This window comes from Stenella coeruleoalba, assembly GCF_951394435.1.
Source record: "Stenella coeruleoalba genome assembly, chromosome: 3".
NCBI lineage: Eukaryota > Metazoa > Chordata > Mammalia > Artiodactyla > Delphinidae > Stenella > Stenella coeruleoalba.
This window is the reverse complement of record NC_137148.1, coordinates 27,819,946-27,840,304: the sequence shown is the minus strand read 5'-3', so window position 1 is coordinate 27,840,304 and position 20,359 is coordinate 27,819,946. Positions and strand designations below refer to the sequence as shown.

Below are 20,359 nucleotides of genomic sequence, written 5' to 3'. Positions count from 1 at the left end.
TATGTTTGTTGGCAATCTTTATCTTCTTTTGAGAAATGTATGTTTAGGTCTTCTGCCCATTTTTGGATTGGGCTCTTTGGTTTTTTGATATTGAGCTGCATGAGCTGCCTGTATATTTTGGAGATTAATCCTTTGTCAGTTGCTTTGTTCGCAAATATTTTCTCCCATTCTGAGGGTTGTCTTTTATCTTGTTTATGGTTTCCTTTGCTGTGCAAAAGCTTTTAAGTTTCATAAGGTCCAATTTGTTTATTTCTGTTTTTATTTCCATTTCTCTAGGAGGTGGGTCAAAAAGGATCCTGCTGTGATTTATGTCAAAGAGTGTTCTTCCTATGTTTTCATCTAAGAGTTTGATAGTGTCTAGCCTTACATTTAGATCTTTAATCCATTTTGAGTATTTTTGTGTGTATGGTGTTAGTGAGTGTTCTAATTTCAATCTTTTACATGTAGCTGTCCGGTTTTTCCCAGAACCGCTTATTGAAGTTGCTGTCTTTTCTCCATTGTATATTCTTGCCTCCTTTATCAAAGATAAGCTGACCTTATGTGCGTGAGTTTATCACTGGGCTTTCTACCCTGTTCCATTGATCTATATTTCTGTTTTTGTGCCAGTACCATACTGTCTTGATTATTGTAGCTTTGTAGTATAGTCTGAAATCCAGGAGCCTGATTCCTCCAGCTTTGTTTTTCTTTCTCAAGATTGCTTTGGCTGTTCGGGGTCTTTTTGATTCTGTGCAAATTGTGAAATTTTTTGCTCTAATTCTGTGAAAAATGTCATTGGTAGTTTGATAGGGATTGCATTGAATCTTTAGATTGCTTTGGGTAATGTAGTCATTTTCACAATGTTGATTCTTCCAATCCAAGGACATGATATATCTCTCCATCTATTTGTATCATCTTTAATTTCTTTCATCAGTGTCTTACAGTTTTTTGCATGCAGGTCTGTTGTCTCCTTAGGTGTGTTTATTCCTAGGAATTTTATTCTTTTTGTTGCAATGGTAAATGGGAGTGTTTCCTTAATTTCTCTTTCAGATTTTTCATCATTAGTGTATAGGAATGCAATAGATTTCTGTGCATTAATTTTGTATCCTGCAACTTTACCAAATTCATTGATTAGCTCTAGTAGTTTTCTGGTAGCATCTTTAGGATTCTTTATGTATAGTATCATGTCATCTGCAAACAGTGACAGCTTTACTTTTTCTTTTCCAGTTTGGATTCCTTTTATTTCTTTTTCTTCTCTGATTGATATTGTTAAAAATTCCAAAACTGTTGAATAATAGTGGTAGGAATGGGAATTCTGGTCTTGTTCCTGATTTTAGAGGAAATGATTTTAGGTTTTCACTGTTGAGAATGATGTTGGCTATGGGTTTCACATATGGTCTTTATTATGTTGAGGTAAGTTCCCTCTATGCCTACTTTCTGGAGAGTTTTTATCATAAACGGGTGTTGAATTTTGTCAAAAGTTTTTTTCTGCATCTATTGAGATGATCATATGGTTTTCATCTTTCAGTTTATTAATATGGTGTATCACATTGATTGATTTGCGTATATTGAAGAATCCTTGCATTCTGGGATAAACCCCACTTGATCATGGTGTATGATCTCTTTTCAACTATAATCTCTTCAAATATTTTGTCAGACTCTTTCTTTTTCTCTTCTTCTTCTGGGACCCCTATGATTCGAATGTTGGTACATTTAATGTTGTCACAGAGGTTTCTGAGACTGTCCTCAATTCTTTTTGTTCTTTTTTCTATATTCTGCTCTGCAGCAGTTATTTCCTCTATTTTATCTTCCAGGTCACTTATCCATTCTTCTGCCTCAGTTATTCTGCTCTTGATTCCTTCTAGAGAATTTTTAATTTCATTTATTGTGTTTTTCATCAGTGTTTGTTTGCTCTTTACTTCTTCTAGGTCCTTGTTAAATGTTTCTTGTGTTTTCTCCATTCTTTTTCCAAGATTTTGGATCATCTTTACTATCATTACTCTCAATTATTTTTCAGGTAGACTATTTCCTCTTCATTTGTTTGGCTTGGTGGGTTTTTATGTTGCTCCTTCTTCTGCTGCATATTTCTCTGTCTTCCCATTTTGTTTAACTTACTGTGTTTTGGTCTCCTTTTCATAGGCTGCATGTTCATAGTTCCCATTGTTTTTGGTGTCTGCCCCCAGTGGGTAGTGTTGCTTCATTGGCTTGTGTAGGCTTCCTGGTAGAGGGGACTGATGCCTGTTTTCTGGTGGGTGGGGCTAGACTTTGTCTTTTTGGTGGGCAGGGCTGCATCCGGTGGTGTGTTTTGGGCTGTCTGTGACCTTAGTATGGTTTTAGGCAGCCTCTCTGCTAATGGGTGGGGTTGTGTTCCTGTCTTGCTAGTTGTTTAGCATTGGGTGTCCAGCACTGAAGCTTGCTGGCCGTTGGCTGGAACTGGGTCTTAGTATTCAGATGGAGATCTCTGGGAGAGCTCTTGCCGATTGATATTACTTGAGGCCGGGAAGTCTCTGGTGGTCCAGTGTCCTGAACTTGGCCCTCTACCTCAGAGGTAGAGGCCTGACACCAGGCCAGAGCACCAAGACCCTGACAGCCACACAGCTCAAGTTGATTGTGGGGATTTAATCCACTGATTCTGAGACTTACCAGAGAAATTTCCCTTTCTTCTCTTTGTTTGCACAGCTTCTGGGGTTCAGCTTTAGTTTTGACCCCCACCTCTGCGTGTAGGTTTCCCTCACGATTCCAGGTATGTGGGGATTTTCTTGCCTTTTGGGAAGTCTAAGGTCTTCTTCCAGTGTTCAGTAGGTGTTCTGTAGGAGTTTTTCCACATGTAGATGTATTTTTGATGTATTTGTTGGGAGGAAGGTGATTTCCACATCTTACTCCTCCACCATCTTGAATGTGCACCCTTCACCTTATTTTTAAAGTTCATTTTTCTAACTTAAAAAGTAATATAGGAAATACAGTAGAGTGGATAAAAGAAAAATTACCCACAGTCTCACTTGCTCTAATGAACTTCTGAGAAATTTCAAAATGGAACAGGGGAGCACCTTGTTATTTTGTGAGTTCCCTTGTCCCTTAGAGTGAGGAGGGCACCTGACTCCAGAATAGTGTTTCCTTTAGGAAACAAAACTTGCCCAGTTTTGATATGTGTGCACGTTTGTTGTTAAGTAGAGGGAAAGAACTGCAAATATGTCCATATGTACATATGTTATACACCCATACTTATGTAAATATGACAGATATAAGTATAATAATTATCTCATCAGGCTGGAATTGTTCTGTTGCTGTCTACTCAGAAATGAGGCAGATGGTTTCTCAAGGTTTCTGTGATCTATTTCTCTGATTAGAGGGCTCAGAGATTTCTCTCCTCATGACTTGCAGGTTGACTCTTGCTGTCTCACCAAGTTAACGATTTTTTTTTACTCAGGGACTCTGGGGGTGCAGGAAGAGCTTAGAGCTATTTAAGCCCTGGCATCAAGTGGGTGAAATATCAAGCAGTCATGTGTGATCTGGGAGGCAGCAGCAGCAAAAATAGCTGACTATTAGGTTTCTTAGTAACAGATTCACTGAGCCTTTGATGCTGCTGCATAGAGTGTTAATAAATGAACAATCCAGTAGGCATCACCCAGAATTTTCTTGCTGCATTTTAAAGTGCATGTGAATCGAGGTTCCCAACCATGCATAGTGTTTTCTTCCCCTTTCCACAAAACCTTGGTACCTTCAGATCTCTTAAGACAACCATACACAGGACTCATGGGATTGTTTTCTCCAGAACGAGAGTAGGCATGTAACGTTTATGAACATACTGTTTCTGGAAGCTGTTGGGCAGATCAGTCTTATTCCTGCTAGTGACAGAGTGGAGGTACTAAAAGAGAGCCCACTGTTTATTTGCGTTTAATCAACTTGCTGAGCTGAGGGATTGGATCAAATGCTACCACTTTGTGATGAAAGCAGCCCACCTTCTGAGGGTCATGGGTGAGAAGAGATAGTGCTTACAAACATGGAGGGGGTGGTTAAGTCATCATATCATTCAGGATATGTTTATGTGTAGCAGAAAACCCCATATAAGATTTACTTATTTAAACTATTGTTGTTAGTGACTGCAAAGAACTATTCTAGGTGCTGGGGATAAAGGAGTGAATAAAACAGACAAAATAGCCCTCTTTTATTCTAGTTGAAAAATGGACTTTTATCACTCACATCAATGAAATTTGGAGATAAAATGTCCAAGGCTGGTGTAGCACTCCACAGTCTTCAGGAACTCAGACTCGTATTGTCTGTCTTCTATCTTGTTTTTCTATCTTCTTTGACATCTGGCTTCTACTTCCTTGTCCAGACCATCCAGATTCAGACCAGGAAGGAGGAAGAATAAAAGAGGTATCCATGCCTTCCCTTTAAGTTCTGTAAGTTACATGTAGCACTTCCCCTTGTGTCTCATTGGTCAGAATTTAGCCACAAAGGAAGCTGGGACATTTAGTCTTTATTCTAGGAGGCTGTGTGCCCAGCAAAATATCAACGAGGAGGAAAAAATATTGCGGTAACTGGTAGTCTGACACAGTCATCATAAAGTCAGGCACAAGTTGCCTTAGGCTTGATATGGTAGTTTTAAGGACCTGACACAAACAACAGAGAAGGGGCAGATGGAGAAAGGGCATTGTGAGGGTACCCACCTTAGGTTGCCCACCACCTTAGAGTGGCCTAGATCTGTTGGAGAGCACTGATTCATTTTTCCTTCTGTGTCAATGCTTGCCTGTAGGTCCATCTTACCATTAAGAAAAGCCTGTTAAGTAGTTTGCACCATATTTATTGAGCACATACTATGTTTGGAGAGCTCAGTAATCTTTAAAAAGTACTGCCAGAAAGTGTAGGGAGGTAGATACGGAGTTTCAGAGTGGCCTCTTCCTTGGAAGGTCCTGCTGAGGCTCAGGACCAGCCCTAGGTAAATTGTAAGATGGCCCCATGCTGGTCCATCACCCATATCCCCACAGATGGAAGAGAGCTCCATTCTCCAAGTGACCACTCTCTGGTCTCTCCCACTGCCTCAGTGGCTCTACTTATGTAATAGGTCTTTCTGGTCCATCAATATGTAAACCTTCATTAAGACCTAGAAAGAAAGCATAAGCTACTTAAAGCAACCTGAGTTTCTTTTCTCACTCTGTAACTCCTGTACAAGACATTTTTTTCTTTACTTTCATGCAGGTAATTTTAGAATGAGAGATTCTTATAATCTAAAGAGGCTTTGGCAGTCATTTAGTCTAAATTCCTTCCTGAGCTTCTCTTCCTTAAAGCTGTGTTCCGCAAGTAATGTGCCATGGAAGTCTAGGTATTAACAGGAGCTCTGAAAACGAGTCCCAAGGTCAAGAAAGCTTGGGAAACAAGAGTACCAAATTCCCCAGTTGGAGATTCGCAATATAATTAGTTTTTATAGGCTGGCAAAATTCCATACCTTACATGAAAATGTAATTGTGCAGGAGTAAACTACTGATGCCTGCAGAAAACGAGAGCTCACCACTGAGGACTTAGAGCCTCTCAGAAGCCTTTCATGGTGGCCTCGGTGAAGTGTGAAGGTCCCTGAGTTATTCACCAATCCTTCGGTCATGAAGCTGAGGAAAATGTGCTGCCAGACTTCTGTCAATGTTTAAGCATGCTGGGACTCATTATCCACTTGGTTGATTATTCAGTTTTTCTTGGTCTTCATTCTGCCCCCAGCTGCCTCCTCCACATCTGGTCTTAATTGTGAGAAATGCATCAGTACATTTCTATCAGAAGATGAGGAATGGAAAGAAAGTGTGTGGGATTAGATCTCAAATCAGGGGAATTCCTTGTCATTCCAAATGTTACCAATGAATGAAATTGATAATTTAAAATAAAATATTAGAGAGACCTTCAAGATGGTGGAGGAGTGAGATGTGGAGATCACCTTCCTCCCCACAAATACATCAGAAATATACCTACATGTGGAACAACTCCTACAGAACACCTACTGAACGCTGGCAGAAGACCTCAGACTTCCCAAAACGCAAGAAACTCCCCACGTACCTGGGTAGGGCAAAAGAAAAAAGAAAAAACAGAGACAAAAGAATAGGGATAGGACCTGCAACTCTTGGAGGGAGCTGTGAAGGAGAAAAGGTTTCCACACGCTAGGAGGCCCATTCACTGGTGGAGATGGGGGAGTGGGTGGGTGGGAAGCTTTGGAGCCACGTAGGAGAGTGCAGCAACAGGGCTGCAGAGGACAAAGCAGAGAGATTCCCGCACAGAGGATCCATGCCGACCAGCACTCACCAGCCCGAGAGGATTGTCTGCTCACCCACCAGGGGGTGTGGGGGCTGGGAGCTGAGGCTGCGGCTTTGGAGGTCAGACCCCAGGGAAAGGACTGGGGTTGACTGCGTGAATATAGCCTGAAGGGGGCTAGTGCGCCACAGCTAGCTGGGAGGGAATCCGGAAAAAGGTCTAGAACTGCCAAAGAGGCAATAGACCATTGTATCGGGGTGCGTGAGGAGAGGGGATTCAGAGCACTGCCTAAACGAGCTCCAGAGATGGGTGCAAGCCGTGGCTATCAGCATGGACACCAGAGATGGGCATGAGACACTAGGCTGCTGCTGCAGCCACCAAAAAGCCTGTGTGCAAGCCCAGGTCACTATCCACACCTCCCCTCCCGGGAGACTGGGCAGCCCGCCACTGACAGCGTCCCGTGATCCAGGGACAACTCCCCCGGGAGAACGCACAGCATGCCTCAGGCTGGTACAACGTCACGCCGGCCTCTGCCGCCGCAGGCTCGCCCCGCATTCCATACCCCTCCCTCCCCCCCGGCCTGAGTGAGCTAGAGCCCCCTAATCAGCTGCTCCTTTAACTCCGTCCTGTCTGAGCCAAGAAAAGACACCCTCAGAAGAGCTACACACAGAGGCGGGGCCAAATCCAAAGCTGAGCCCCAGGAGTTGTGCGAACTAAGAAGAGAAAGGGAAATTTCTCCCAGCAGCCTCAGGAGCAGAGGATTAAATCTCCACAATCAGCTTGATGTACCCTGCATCTGTGGAATACCTGAATAGACAATGAGTCATCTCAAATTGAGGAGGTGGACTTTAGGAGCAACGATACATATATTTTTTTCCTTTTTCTCTATTTGTGAGTGTGTATGTGTATGCTTCTTTGTGTGATTTTGTCTGTGTAGCTTCGCCTTTACCATTCGTCTTAGGGTTCTGTCTGTCCGTGTTTTTAGTATAATTTTTAGCACTTGTTATCATTGTTGGATTTGTTTTCTGGTTTGGTTGCTCTCTTCTTTCCTTCTTTCTTTTTTTTTAATTAGTTTTTAATTTTTAAAAAAATTTAAATAATTTTTATTTTCTCTTTTAATAACTTTATTTTATTTTGTTTCCTTCTTTCTTTTTTTCTCCCTTTACTTCTGAGCCGTGTGGCTGACACAGTCTTGGTACACCGAGTGGGTGTCAGGCCTGTGACTCTGAGGTGGGAGAGCTGAGTTCAGGACATTGGTCCACCAGAGACCTACCAGCTCCACATAGTATCAAACAGTGAAAGCTTGCCGAGAAATCTCCATCTCAACACTAAGACTCAGCACCACTCAACGAACAGCAGACTACAGTGCTGAACACCCAATGCCAAACAACAAGCAAGGCAGGAACACAACCGCACCCATTAGCAGAGAGGCTTCCTAAAATCATAATAAGGTCACAGACACCCCAAAACACACTACCGGATGCAGCACTGACCACCAGAAACACAAGATCCAGACTCATCCACTGGAACACAGGCAGCAGTCCCCTCCACCAGGAAGCCTACACAACCCACTGAACCAACCTCAGCCACTGGGGGCAGGCACCAAAAACAACGGGAACTACGAACCTGCAGCCTGCGAAAAGGAGACCCCAAACACAGTAAGATAAGCAAAATGAGAAGACAGAAAAACACACAGCAGATGAAGGAGGAAGATAAAAACCCACCAGACCTAACAAATGAAGAGGCAACAGGCAGTCTACCTGAAAAGGAATTCAGAATAATGATAGTAAAGATGATCCAAAATCTTGGAAGTAGAATGGAGAAAATACAAGAAACTTTTAACAAGGACCTAGAAAAACTAAAGAGCAAACAATGATGAACAACACAATAAATGAAATTAAAAATTCTCTAGAAGGAATCAAGAGCAGAATAACTGAGGCAGAAGAATGGATAAGTGACAAGGAAGAAAAAATAGTGGAAATAACTATTGCAGAGCAGAATAAAGAAAAAAGAATTGAGGACAGGGCTTCCCTGGTGGCGCAGTGGTTGAGAGTCCACCTGCCGATGCAGGGGACACGGGTTCGTGCCCCGGTCGGGGAAGATCCCACATGCCGCGGAGCGGCTGGGCCCGTGAGCCATGGCAGCTGAGCCTGCGTGTCCAGAGCCTGTGCTCCACAACGGGAAAGGCCACAACAGTGAGAGGCCCGCATACCGCAGGAAAAAAAAAAAAACACACATGGAGGCTAAATAATACACTACTTAATAACCAAGATATCACTGCAGAAATCAAAGAGGAAATAAAAAAATACCTAGAAACAAATGACAGTGCAAAAAAATGACCCAAAACCTATGGGATGCAGCAAAAGCAGTTTAAGAGAGAAGTTTATAACAATACAATCCTACCTCAAGAAACATCTCAAATAAACAATCTAATCTTACACCTAAAGCAGTTAGACAGATAAGAACAAAAAACCCCTAAGTTAGCAGAAGGAAAGAAATCATAAAGATCAGATCAGAAATAAGTGGAAAAAAATGAAGGAAACAGTAGCAAAGATCAATAAAACTATAAGCTGGTCCTTTGACAAGATAAACAAAATGGATAAACATTAGCCAGACTCATCAGGAAAAAAAGGGAGAAGCCGCAAATCAACAGAATTAGAAATGGAAAAGGAGAAGTAACAACTGACACTGCAGAAATACAAAGGATCATGAGAGATTACTACAAGCAATCTATGCCAATAAAATGGACAACCTGGAAGAAATGGACGAATTCTTAGAAAAGCACAACATTATGAGATTGAACCAGGAAGAAATAGAAAATATACACAGACCAATCACAAGCACTGAAATTGAGACTGTGATTAAAAATCTTCCAACAAACAAAAGCCCAGGACCAGACGGCTTCACAGGCGAATTCTATCAAACATTTAGAGAACAGCTAACACCCATCCTTCTCAAACTCTTCCAAAATACAGCAGAGGGAGGAACACTCTGAATCTCACTCTACGAGACCACCATCACCCTGATACCAAAACCAGACACAGATGTCAGAAAGAAAGAAAACTACAGGTTAATATCACTGATGAACGTACATGCAAAAATCCTCAACAAAATACTAGCAGACAGGGCTTCTCTGGTGGCTCAGTGGTTGAGGGTCCACCTGCCGATGCAGGGTACACGAGTTCATGCCCCAGTCTGGGAGGGTCCCACATGCTGCAGAGCCGCTGGGCCCGTGGGCCGTGGCCGCTGGACCTGCGTGTCCAGAGCATGTGCTCCACGACAGGAGAGGCCACAGCAATGGGAGGCCCGCATACCACAAAAAAAAAAAAAAAAAAAAAAACTACTAGCAGACAGAATCCAACAGCACATTAAAGGATCATACATGAGAATCAAGTGGGTTTTTTCCCAGGAATCCAAGGATTCTTCAATATACGCAAAACAATCAATGTGATACACTCTACTAACAAACTGAAGGATTAAAAAACCTATGATCTTCTCAAGAGATGCAGAAGAAGCTTTTGACCAAATGCAACACCGATTTATGCTAAAAACCCTCCAGAAAGTAAGCATAGAGGGAACTTATCTCAACATAATAAAGGCCATATATGACAAACCCACAGCCAACATCGTTCTCAATGGAGAAAAAATGAAACCATTTCCTCTTAGATCAGGAAAAAGACAAGGTTGCCCAGTCTCACCACTGTTATTCAACATAGTTTTGGAAGTTTAACCATGGCAATCAGTGAAGAATAAGAAATAAAAGGAATCCAAATCGGAAAAGAAGAAGTAAAGCTGTCAGTGTTTGCAGACGACATGATACTATACATAGCAAATGCTAAAGACTCTACCAGCAACTACTAGAGCTAATCAATGAATTTGGTAATGTTGCGGGATACAAAATTAATACACAGAAATCTCTTGCATTCCTATACACTAATGATGAAAAATCTGAAAGAGAAATTAAGGAAACCCTCCCATTTTCTGCAACAAAAAGAATAAAATACTTTGGAATAAACCCACCTAAGGAGACAAAGGACCTATATGAAGAAAACAAAAGGCCTATATGCAGAAAATTATAAGACACTGATGAAAGAAATTAAAGATGATACAAACAGATGGAGAGATATACCATGTTCTTGGATTTGGAAGAATGAACATTGTGAAAATGACTGTACTACCCAAAGCAATCTACAGAGTCAATGCAATCCCTATAAAACTACCAATGGCATTTTTCACAGAACTAGAACCAAAAATTTCACAATTTATATGGAGACACAAAAGACCCTGAATAGCTAAAGCCATATTGAGAAAGAAAAACGGAGCGGGAGGAATCAGACTCCTTCACTTCAAACTATACTACAAAGCTACAGTAATAAAGACAGTATGGTACTGGCTCAAAAACAGAAATATAGATAAATGGAACAGGACCGAAAGCTCAGAGATAAACCCACACACATATGGTCACCTTATGTTTGATAAAGGAGGCAAGAATGTACAATGGAGAAAAGACAGCCTCTTCAATAAGTGGTGCTGGGAAAACTGGACAGCTACATGTAAAAGAATGAAATTAGAACACTCCCTAACACCATACACAAAAATAAACTCAAAATGTATTAAAGACCTCAATGTAAGTCCAGACACTATAAAACTCTTAGATGAAAACTTAGGCAGAACACTCTCTGACATAAATCACAGCAAGATCCTTTTTGACCCACCTCGTAGAGAAATAGAAATAAAAACAAAAATAAACAAATGGGACCTAATGAAACTTAAAAGTTTTTGCACAGCAAAGGAAACCATAAACAAGACCAAAAGACAACCCTCAGAATGGGAGAATATATTTGCAAATGAAGCAGCTGACAAAGGATTAATCTCCAAAATTTACAGGCATCTCATCCAGCTCAATATCAGAAAAAGAAACAACCCAATCCAAAAATGGGCAGAAGACCTAAATAGACATTTCTCCAAAGAAGATATACAGATTGCCAACAAACACATGAAAGGATGCTCAACATCACTAATCATTAGACAAATGCAAATCAAAACTACAATGAGGTATCACCTCACACCAGTCAGAATGGCCCTCATCAAAAAATACACAAACAATAAACGCTGGAGAGGGTGTGGAGCAAAGGGAACCCTCTTGCACTGTTGGTGGGAATGTAAATTGATGCAGCCACTTTGGAGAACAGCATGGAGGTTCCTTATAAATCTAAAAATAGAACTGCCATATGACCCAGCAATCCCACTACTGGGCATATACCCTGAGAAAAGCATAATTCAAAAAGAGACATGTACCACAATGTTCATTGTAACTCTATTTAGAATAGCCAGGACATGGAAGCAACCTAAGTGTCCATTGACAGATGAATGGATAAAGAAGATGTGGCACATATATGTAATGGAATATTACTCAGCCATAAAAAGAAATGAAATTGAGTTATTTGTAGTGAGGTGGATGGACCTAGAGACTGTCATACAGAGTGAAGTAAATCAGAATGAGATAAACAAATACTGTATGCTAACACATATGTATGGAATCTAAAAACAAGAAAGCAAAAATGGTTCTGAAGAACCTAGGGGCAGGACAGGAATAAAGATGCAGACTTAGGGAGTGTACTTGAGGACACAGAGAGGGGAAAGTGTAAGCTGGGATGAAGTGAGTGAGTGGCGTGGACTTATATATACTATCAAATGTAAAATGGGTAGCTGGAGGGAAGCAGCCGCATAGCACAGGGAGAGCAGCTCGGTGCTCTGTGACCACCTAGAGAGGTGAGATAGGGAGAGTGGGAGGGATTTTCAGGAGGGAGGAGATATGGGGATATATGTATATGTATAGCTGATTCACTTTGCTATAAAGCAGAAACTAACACACCATTGTAAAGCAATTATACTCCGATAAAGATGTTAAAAATTAAATTATTTAATTAAATAATATGCTAATGGATTAAATTGTTTTATAAATTCTCTTTCTGATTTACTCTCCAGAGAGATCTTAAACCCTCCCTTTCACTTATACTTGATTTGATTATGTTGTTATTTGGGGAATTTTCACATTTCCAAAATGGTTCATCATTTCCTCTTTTTTTTTTTTTTTTTTTTTGGCATGTTCTGAATAAACTTAGGGCTTTGTAAGGCAAGATCAGTCAGCCTTTGGAGAGTATATTTCATTTTATTTTTTCAGGTTCTCTTATTTATGTCCACAGTCCTAAACCTGGGGGGTTCTTGCTTTTGACGTATACTAGTTACTAATACTTAGTTTATGTAACTGCACTTGTTTGTCTTTAAAGACAGCTGTTTTTACTTTAATAGTGACCAGTTTTGAGAAATGGATAGTCTATTACCGAAGTGTAAAAATATTTTTAGTCCCCAGTGAATGAGGTAAATTTTTTTTTTTTTTTTTTTTTAGTGAAAATAAGCTCCCTGGCTGAGGCATTTTTTTTAACATCTTTATTGGAGTATAATTGCTTTACAATGGTGTGTTAGTTTCTACTTTATAACAAAGTGAATCAGTTATACATATACATATGTTCCCGTATCTCTTCCCTCTTGCATCTCCCTCCCTCCCACCCTCCCTAACCCACCCCTCTAGGTGGTCACAAACCACGGAGCTGATCTCCCTGTGCTATGCAGCTTCTTCCGACTAGCTATCTATTTTATGTTTGGTAGTGTATATATGTCCATGCCACTCTCTCACTTTGTCACAGCTTACCCTTCCCCCTCCCCATATCCTCAAGTCCATTCTCTAGTAGGTCTGTGTCTTTATTCCCGTCTTACCTCTAGGTTCTTCATGACATTATTTTTTCTTTCTTAGATTCCATATATATGTGTTAGAATATGGTATTTGTTTTTCTCTTTCTGACTTACTTCACTCTGTATGACAGACTCTAGGTCCATCCACCTTACTACAAATAACTCAATTTCGTTTCCTTTTATGGCTGAGTAATATTCCATTGTATATATGTGCCACATCTTCTTTATCCATTCATCTGTTGATGGACACTTAGGTTGCTTCCATGTCCTGGCTATTGTAAATAGAGCTGCAATGAACATTTTGGTACATGAGTTTTTTTGAATTATGGTTTTCTCAGGGTATATGCCCAGTAGTGGGATTGCTGGGTTGTATGATAATTCTATTTTTAGTTTTTTAAGGAACCTCCATACTGTTCTCCATAGTGGCTGTATCAATTTACATTTCTACCAACAGTGCAAGAGGGTTCCCTTTTCTCCACACCCTGTCCAGCATTTATTGTTTGTGTATTTTTTGATGATGGCCATTCTGACTAGTGTGAGATGATATCTCATTGTAGTTTTGATTTGCATTTCTCTAATGATTAATGATGTTGAGCATTCTTTCATGTGTTTGTTGGCAATCTGTATATCTTCTTTGGAGAAATGTCTATTTATGTCTTCTGCCCATTTTTGGATTGGGTTGTTTGTTTTTTTCTTATTGAACTGCATGAGCTGCTTGTAAATTTTGGAGATTAATCCATTGTCAGTTGCTTCATTTGCAAATATTTTCTCCCATTCTGAGGGTTGTTTTTTGGTCTTGTTTATGGTTTCCTTTGCTGTGCAAAATCTGAGGCATTTTAAATCTATCCAAAGCCAGCCTGAAGAGATGAACAGGTCTGGCAGCTCAGCTATCATTGCTAAAGGACATGGCTTCAGCATTGACCTTCAGCTCTGTTGGGAAAGGCCACAGTGTTCTGCCAAGAAGGGGATATGGTTGCAAGTATGTGATGGCAGCCAGCTGCTGACAGTTGTGCATGGGCAATGGAAAGATGTGTTGGCTCAACTCTGACAACACCAGAGCTGACAGGTCCCTGAGAGATGGTGGTATCTAGTGGCTTAAAGTTGTGTTGTGTGGAATCCCCCTCAGGGTCATCTGCCACAACACAGTGATCAGAGCCACTTTCTTTTCTTTGCTTTTTGCTTAATCTTTGTTTGAAGAAAGTGTTCCATAAGTGAAATAAAATTTTAAAGTAGGAGTTCAGTTCATTTTCCTCATTACATTGGGGTGGAGTTGTGGGGACTGGTGATGAGAACATTTGTCCATGGTCACGGGACTTGCAGGTGGCTCTGTGCAGAAGTGGTTCAGGCCGGGCCCATAGGGAGTGAGTCAGCAGTGGGCCTGGACAAGGTGTCTAGGCCCTCTCAGACTTAAGACATTCTTCTTCCCTTTTCCAGGCAAGTGGAGCCTGGGAATTCCACCCCCATCTCTATGCCACCCATCTAAATAAGATTCAGACTGACTCACCTAAAATGCTCACCTGCTGCTTAGTGGCTATGAGACTTTGAACAAATTTGAATAAATATAACCTCTTCGAATCTCATTTTTCTCACTTAAAAATGGCAATAATAAGACTTACCTCAAAACTTGTTGAGAATTAAATACAGTTGGCCCTCCCTATCTGAAGGTTCAGTCAACCACAGATTCAGCCAACCTTGGATGGAAAATACTCCAGAAAAAAAAGAAAAACTCCAGAAAATTCCAGAAAGCAAAATTTGGATTTGTTGCTCACTGGCAACTATTTGCATAGCATATTATTGTATTTATAACTATTTACATAGCACTTACATTATATTAGGTATTACAAGTAATCTAGAGATGATTTAAAGTATACAGGAGGATGTGCGTAGGTTATATGCAAATATGTCGTTGTATATAAATGACTTGAATATTCATGGATATTGGCATCTGCAGGGACTCCTGGAACCAATTCCCTGTGGATACAGAAGGGTGACTGTAATAAATGTCAGATCTGAAAAAATGTTCATCGCAGGCCTGGCTCTTGATAGGCACTCTGTCAGAAGTGGGCATTAGTGTTTGTGTTCTTCCTGAGTTGTGTTTCAGGAAACTCACTCATGCTGGTGGCAGGAAGGTGGGAACAAGGGTACTAAGTCTCACTTATCTGGAAGCTATAGAGTGTGGCCTGGTAAAGATTAACTTGAGAGGATCTTCTTGGGGGAAACTAGATCTCAAACCTGGCAGTCGGTACAATTCATGGCCAATTTCCAATTAATGGTAAACAGTTCTAAGCTAGTCAGAAATCTTCCTTCTGCATGGGAGCTCTGCGTATGAGGCAGCAGAAGAGAATCCAGATGAGGGAAGAGTTGAGTTGGGGTAGGAGACAGAACCTGGAGCAATTCCCTAAGCAGAAGAGGTAGCTTCTAGAAGCTACCAGCATGCTAAAAAGGCACCCTTGAAAGTACAGGAAACTATAATTTCCAGAGTCTTCTGCTCTGTGTTCACTTTCCCTGCTACCTGATAATACTCGAGCTGCCTCCAGGCAACTTCCTCAAGGCTTGGTCTGTTCCTGTCTGAAGGTGACCCTGAGTCTAAGAGAAAGGTGGCAGTTAAAGGCTCCACTACCTGAGAAAGCTCTAAATGAGAGTGAGCTTTGTGAAGAGCTGCCTAAAGCATTTGGGAAAGGAGGGAAAAAAAAAAAAGCTGAATTATTTGTATTTCCCAGGGATCTTCAGTGCCTCTGCTGTGCTAGTGTTCAGGGTGTCCTGGACATCTCAGTGGACCCTGGACACACCCCTGCTCTTCCTTAGCTTCCGGTTTAGGGAAGTCATTCCTGTGTCAGGACAGGAAATCATCTGTACTTACACTGCCCACTTGGCTAGATTTCTTCCCTTAAAACAAACACGTCCCAGTCTCAGTGTGGAGAATCCTCTAACTGAAACAGCCCTCTCAGGGAGAAAAGTAAACAACTCTTGCAGTTCTTCTTTATTTGTGATTCATAAATCTGTTCCAATTCATTTTTAGTTTTTCCTTCACCCATGCATCAAGCATTTACTGGGTGTCACTGTTTGCCAAGCACAGTATTAGGCACTGGATACAAAGCTAGTGGAGCTCTGGCCCTGTAGGTACTTAAAGCCTCACTGGACATTCCCCAAGCAGCAGGATATCACAGCAGGGTAGAAAGTGCTCAGAAGCTATCCCAGCCCAGAAGAGGGATCTCTAAACAGAGTGTGTGTGGTATGGAATGGACTGTGTCCTCCTGAATTTCCCATGTTGAAGCTCTAACCCCCAGTGTGACTGTATTTGGACATAGGGCTTTTAGGAGGAAACTAAGGTTAAATGAAATCATAAGGGTGGGGTCCTAATCCAATTGGATTGGTGGCCATATGAGAAGAGGATGAAAAAGAGATCCCTCTCTCTCTCCACATGCACACAGTGGGAAAACAGGTCTCACCAGAGCCTGACCATGCTGGCATCCTGATCTTCCAGCTTCCAGGACCATGAGAAAGTAAATTTCTGTTGATGGTATTTCGTTGTGGCAGTCTGAGCTAAGATAATGTGTGTGTGTGTTTGAGGGGCAGTGGGGCGGGGGGGTTGGGGAGATAGGAGCTTCCCAGAATTGTTGGCACCTCACCTGCCCCCGAAGGACTGTCTGGCTTTGTCATCAGGCCTTGAAGATAAATGTGTAGGGCTGACTTCTTGTAGTTCATAACATTTCTTAGCCAAGTCTGGGATGACTTCCTCAGGACTCAGCAAAGTCAGCCTAGATATGTACAGTCCTGTCTCCCAACTCAGTCCCAACAGGGCCCAATTCAAATCCCACCACTTCTGGCACTATCTGTAATAGAACTGATATCTCTCTCCTTGGGAATTATTTGAAACCTGATCATGACATTTTCATATGTTCTTGTTATCTTACGCACAATTAGATTGACTGTCACATCAGTGCGAAGATCGTGTCACTTATTTCTTTGCCTCTATTCCTAGGAAGGTAGAGTAGGGCTTGCCCATAGAGCCTGGTCCATGTTGTTGCTGTCACCAGACAGACTTGGCTGGATCTAGGCTCTGTTGTTTACTACGTGACTCTGGGGAAATTATTTAACCTCTTTGAGCTTTGGTTTCCTCGTCTGTACTACGGTGATAACATTAGGGCTTATCAGATGGACTTGCTGGCACAGTGAATGAAGCATTGTGTATGGAAGGCTTAGCACAGGATCTGGCCTTTAGCACGTGCTTGGTGTAGGCTTGTTGAAAACCTTTTGATATGTGTCTTTACCAGACGCCGTCTCTCACTTCCATGTTTCCTCCTGCAAGACCATTTACTGAGTGACTCACCTATTTGCTGGAAAAATGAAGATAACCTGACGGGCTTTAAACTCTGTTTCTTAATATCAAGGAGATAAAAGGTTGAGGAGGGAGAGTAGAGAAGGAGAAGTGAGAAAAGAAAGAAAGGACTGGGAGAAGCAGAGAAATCGCCTTTATTCTACCAGTGTCTTACCTGTGCCGGCCTCCTGCCAGACCTTAGACACATTTGGGCCTGAGGAGGTGGGAGGGGGGAACCACAGCCAGCCAGGGATCCAAGGCTGCAGCCTGGAGCACAGGGTTCTCTTTAATGAAAGGGCTGCATACTGCACGGTGTCTGCCAACTGCAGTGAGCTGAGGGCTATACGAGGGGGCCAGCACCCAGGGAAGGGATGCAGAGCCTGTGGAGCCAAGGGAGAGGAGGGGACCGTGTGACCAAGGGCTTTGTGAGGGCACTGGGTTGCCCAGGTAGGTGAGCTCGTGGAGAGCACTGAGCATCCTTGCACCTTGGAGGAGACCCATCCCCACACGGCAAAGACAGGAGACCGAGAGAAGGAGATTGCACCTCACCCATGTTGGTAAGGTTCCTCTACTTGGCCCAGTCTTCTGACACCACTCCCAGAAGCACAGACCCCACCTGAGCTCAGGGTGGCTGGTTCCCTGGCTTGTGCAGAAAGATTTAGAAACAGGTTGTAGTTTGAAAATGTTCCCATGAGCTTCAAAAAGAGATGAAAGGGTGAGAGACAGGAGGTCAGTAGGGGTTCAGAGTTAGAAACCATCAGTCAACTCTCTGGAGAGTCCTTAGGGAAGTCATACTTATCCATGCAAAGTAAGGAGAGAAGGAAGATAGAAAGTTGTTCTACCGCAGATGAGGGGTTAACCGTCTCCCCGTTTGTAAGTCTTCACAGCACTTCCCCCTAAGGTTTCTGCAATCCTGAATTATTTTTCAAAAGTCTCATATCAAAGTACAGCTTTATTATTTTCAAGGAAAACTCACAATAATAGAATTTGAATTTATTTAGCCCTATGGTCATGTGTTATTTCTTTTGTAAATATTACTCAGTGTAGTGTGTTCTAACTTCACATATAAGGCAAAACTGAGGAACCAGGATGGGTTACATAGTAAACCAGTGTAATCAGCTCTACAATCCAGAGAGCACTGTGGGGAAAGGAGCGGATATGGTTTTAGTTGTCCCTATTCCATGTCTGAGGCAGGGCCTCAGGAGGAGGTGTGGTTCTAGATGGCTCGGAAGAACAGGACCAGACTAAGTGGAAATGCCAGGGAGGAGGTTCCAGCTCACTACAGGAGGGAACTGTGAGTTGGTGCGTGCCCCCAGCACCGGAAGTATTCAAGCTGAGGCTGAGTGGCCATCACCAGAGAGGAGGAAGGGGGTGTGAGCTTTGCTGTTCTGCTCTCCTGTTCTGCCCTGGCCAGCGGTCCAGGGTGCCGATGAGAGTAGGTAGCAGGTGTGTGGCTGTCTTCCTGATAGAAATCTTCAAAGACTGAGACTGCTTCTCCATCAGCCCAGGCTCCTTTCCTTATTTACTCTTTTGGTAAATTGATCTTTTGTCAACTCTCTAAACCATTCTGAGCCCACTGAAACCTTTTAGACTTGACCACCACTTGGGTTAAACTTCCCAATGTGTGAAGTAGCACTTTATTCTTATTTTGGTTTTAAATAGACCTCTTTCAGGTTTCAAGGAGGTGCTTCTCAAACTTCTGGGAGTTTGAGAATGATTCTAATTCTCTTCATGATTCTATAGCCTCTTCTGGGTTTTGCCTTCCAGACTATGATCCTCATATATTGTCTTTTCCATACTTAAACCTATGAGTCACCTTGAGAGTTTCACTGTGCTTTGCTAGATCTTTTCCAGCTTTTTAAAAATACCTTCGTGAAGTAGGATATCCTGAACCACATGCAGCTTTTCCAGCTTACATTTCTGCAGTTTTATGCATATTTACTCTGTGGAAGGCAGTGTGGTGTATATGAAAATGCGTGATTTTAGGGCATAGAAAATCCTGGATCTTCCATGGATGTTATGGGCTGTGTGACTTTGGGGAGTTATTTAACCAGCCACTTTGAGCATCAGTTTCCGCATTTGCAAGATGGAGATAGCAGTAGGCACCTCAGATGTTCATGAGGATAAACAACTTGGCTTTTAAAAATATATATATTTATTTATTTGGCTGCACTGGGTCTTAGTTGAGGCACGTGGGATCTTCGTTGCCGCATGCAGGATCTTCAATTGCAGCATGTGGGATCTAGTTCCCTGACCAGGGATGGAACCTAGGCCCCCTGTACTGAGAGTGTGGAGTCCTAACCACTGGACCACCAGGGAAGTCCTGCAACTTAGCATTTTAAAGTCTAGTACCCTGCCTTGCGTTCAGTAAGCCCTGAATAATTTAGAGGAGAAGGAGCTGGAGAAGGAGAAGAAAGTTCCCATTCTTGATTATAATATCTTTTTAATGAGGGACCTATTTAATGAAACAGGTAAGAATTATTTCAGAGCAGTATATTTGAACCTCCCTGTCATATTCCAATTTCACTTATCTGGGTCATATTCATTTAAACTGATCTCTTCTTCCATTCCAGTCAAATAGATAAGAATGTTGTATTCATGCATTATTAAATATAACTTAAACTTACAGCCTTGCATCTTTATAAACATAAGTGAGTAATATGTGAGAGAGATAGAGAATGAACCCCCTATCTTCTGGTTAATGTTTAGACAGTCTTGGCACCTCCCAGAAGCAAGAGCTACAGCGAGAGAAGTGGGAGAGGAGCAAGCTGCCAGGCAGAAGCCTCTCTCGGCGTTCCATCAGCAAGGAGAGGTGGGTGGAGACACTGGTGGTGGCCGACACGAAGATGATTGAGTACCATGGGAGCGAGAATGTGGAGTCCTATATCCTCACCATCATGAACATGGTACGTCAGACCACGTGGGGACAGGGGCAGCTGGTGAATAGATACCACTAGAGGTGCTCCATCCCCCAAATAAGAGACCTTCTTTTGATCCCTTTTTTTTTTTTTGCGGTACGCGGGCCTCTCACTGTTGTGGCCTCTCCCGTTGCGGAGCACAGGCTCCGGACACGCAGGCTCA

The 20,359-nt window shown here is 42.1% G+C and overlaps 1 protein-coding gene across 1 annotated transcript in view; it reads left to right on the top strand.

Annotated features, from left to right (window-relative positions):
* Window positions 1–20,359, top strand: part of ADAMTS12 (ADAM metallopeptidase with thrombospondin type 1 motif 12) — a 384,522-nt gene that overhangs the window by 191,517 nt on the left and 172,646 nt on the right. The window contains exon 4 of the mRNA XM_079918928.1: window positions 19,988–20,184. Within this exon, the coding sequence (XP_079775054.1) occupies window positions 19,988–20,184 (197 nt within the window). The remainder of the gene's footprint in view (window positions 1–19,987; window positions 20,185–20,359) is intronic.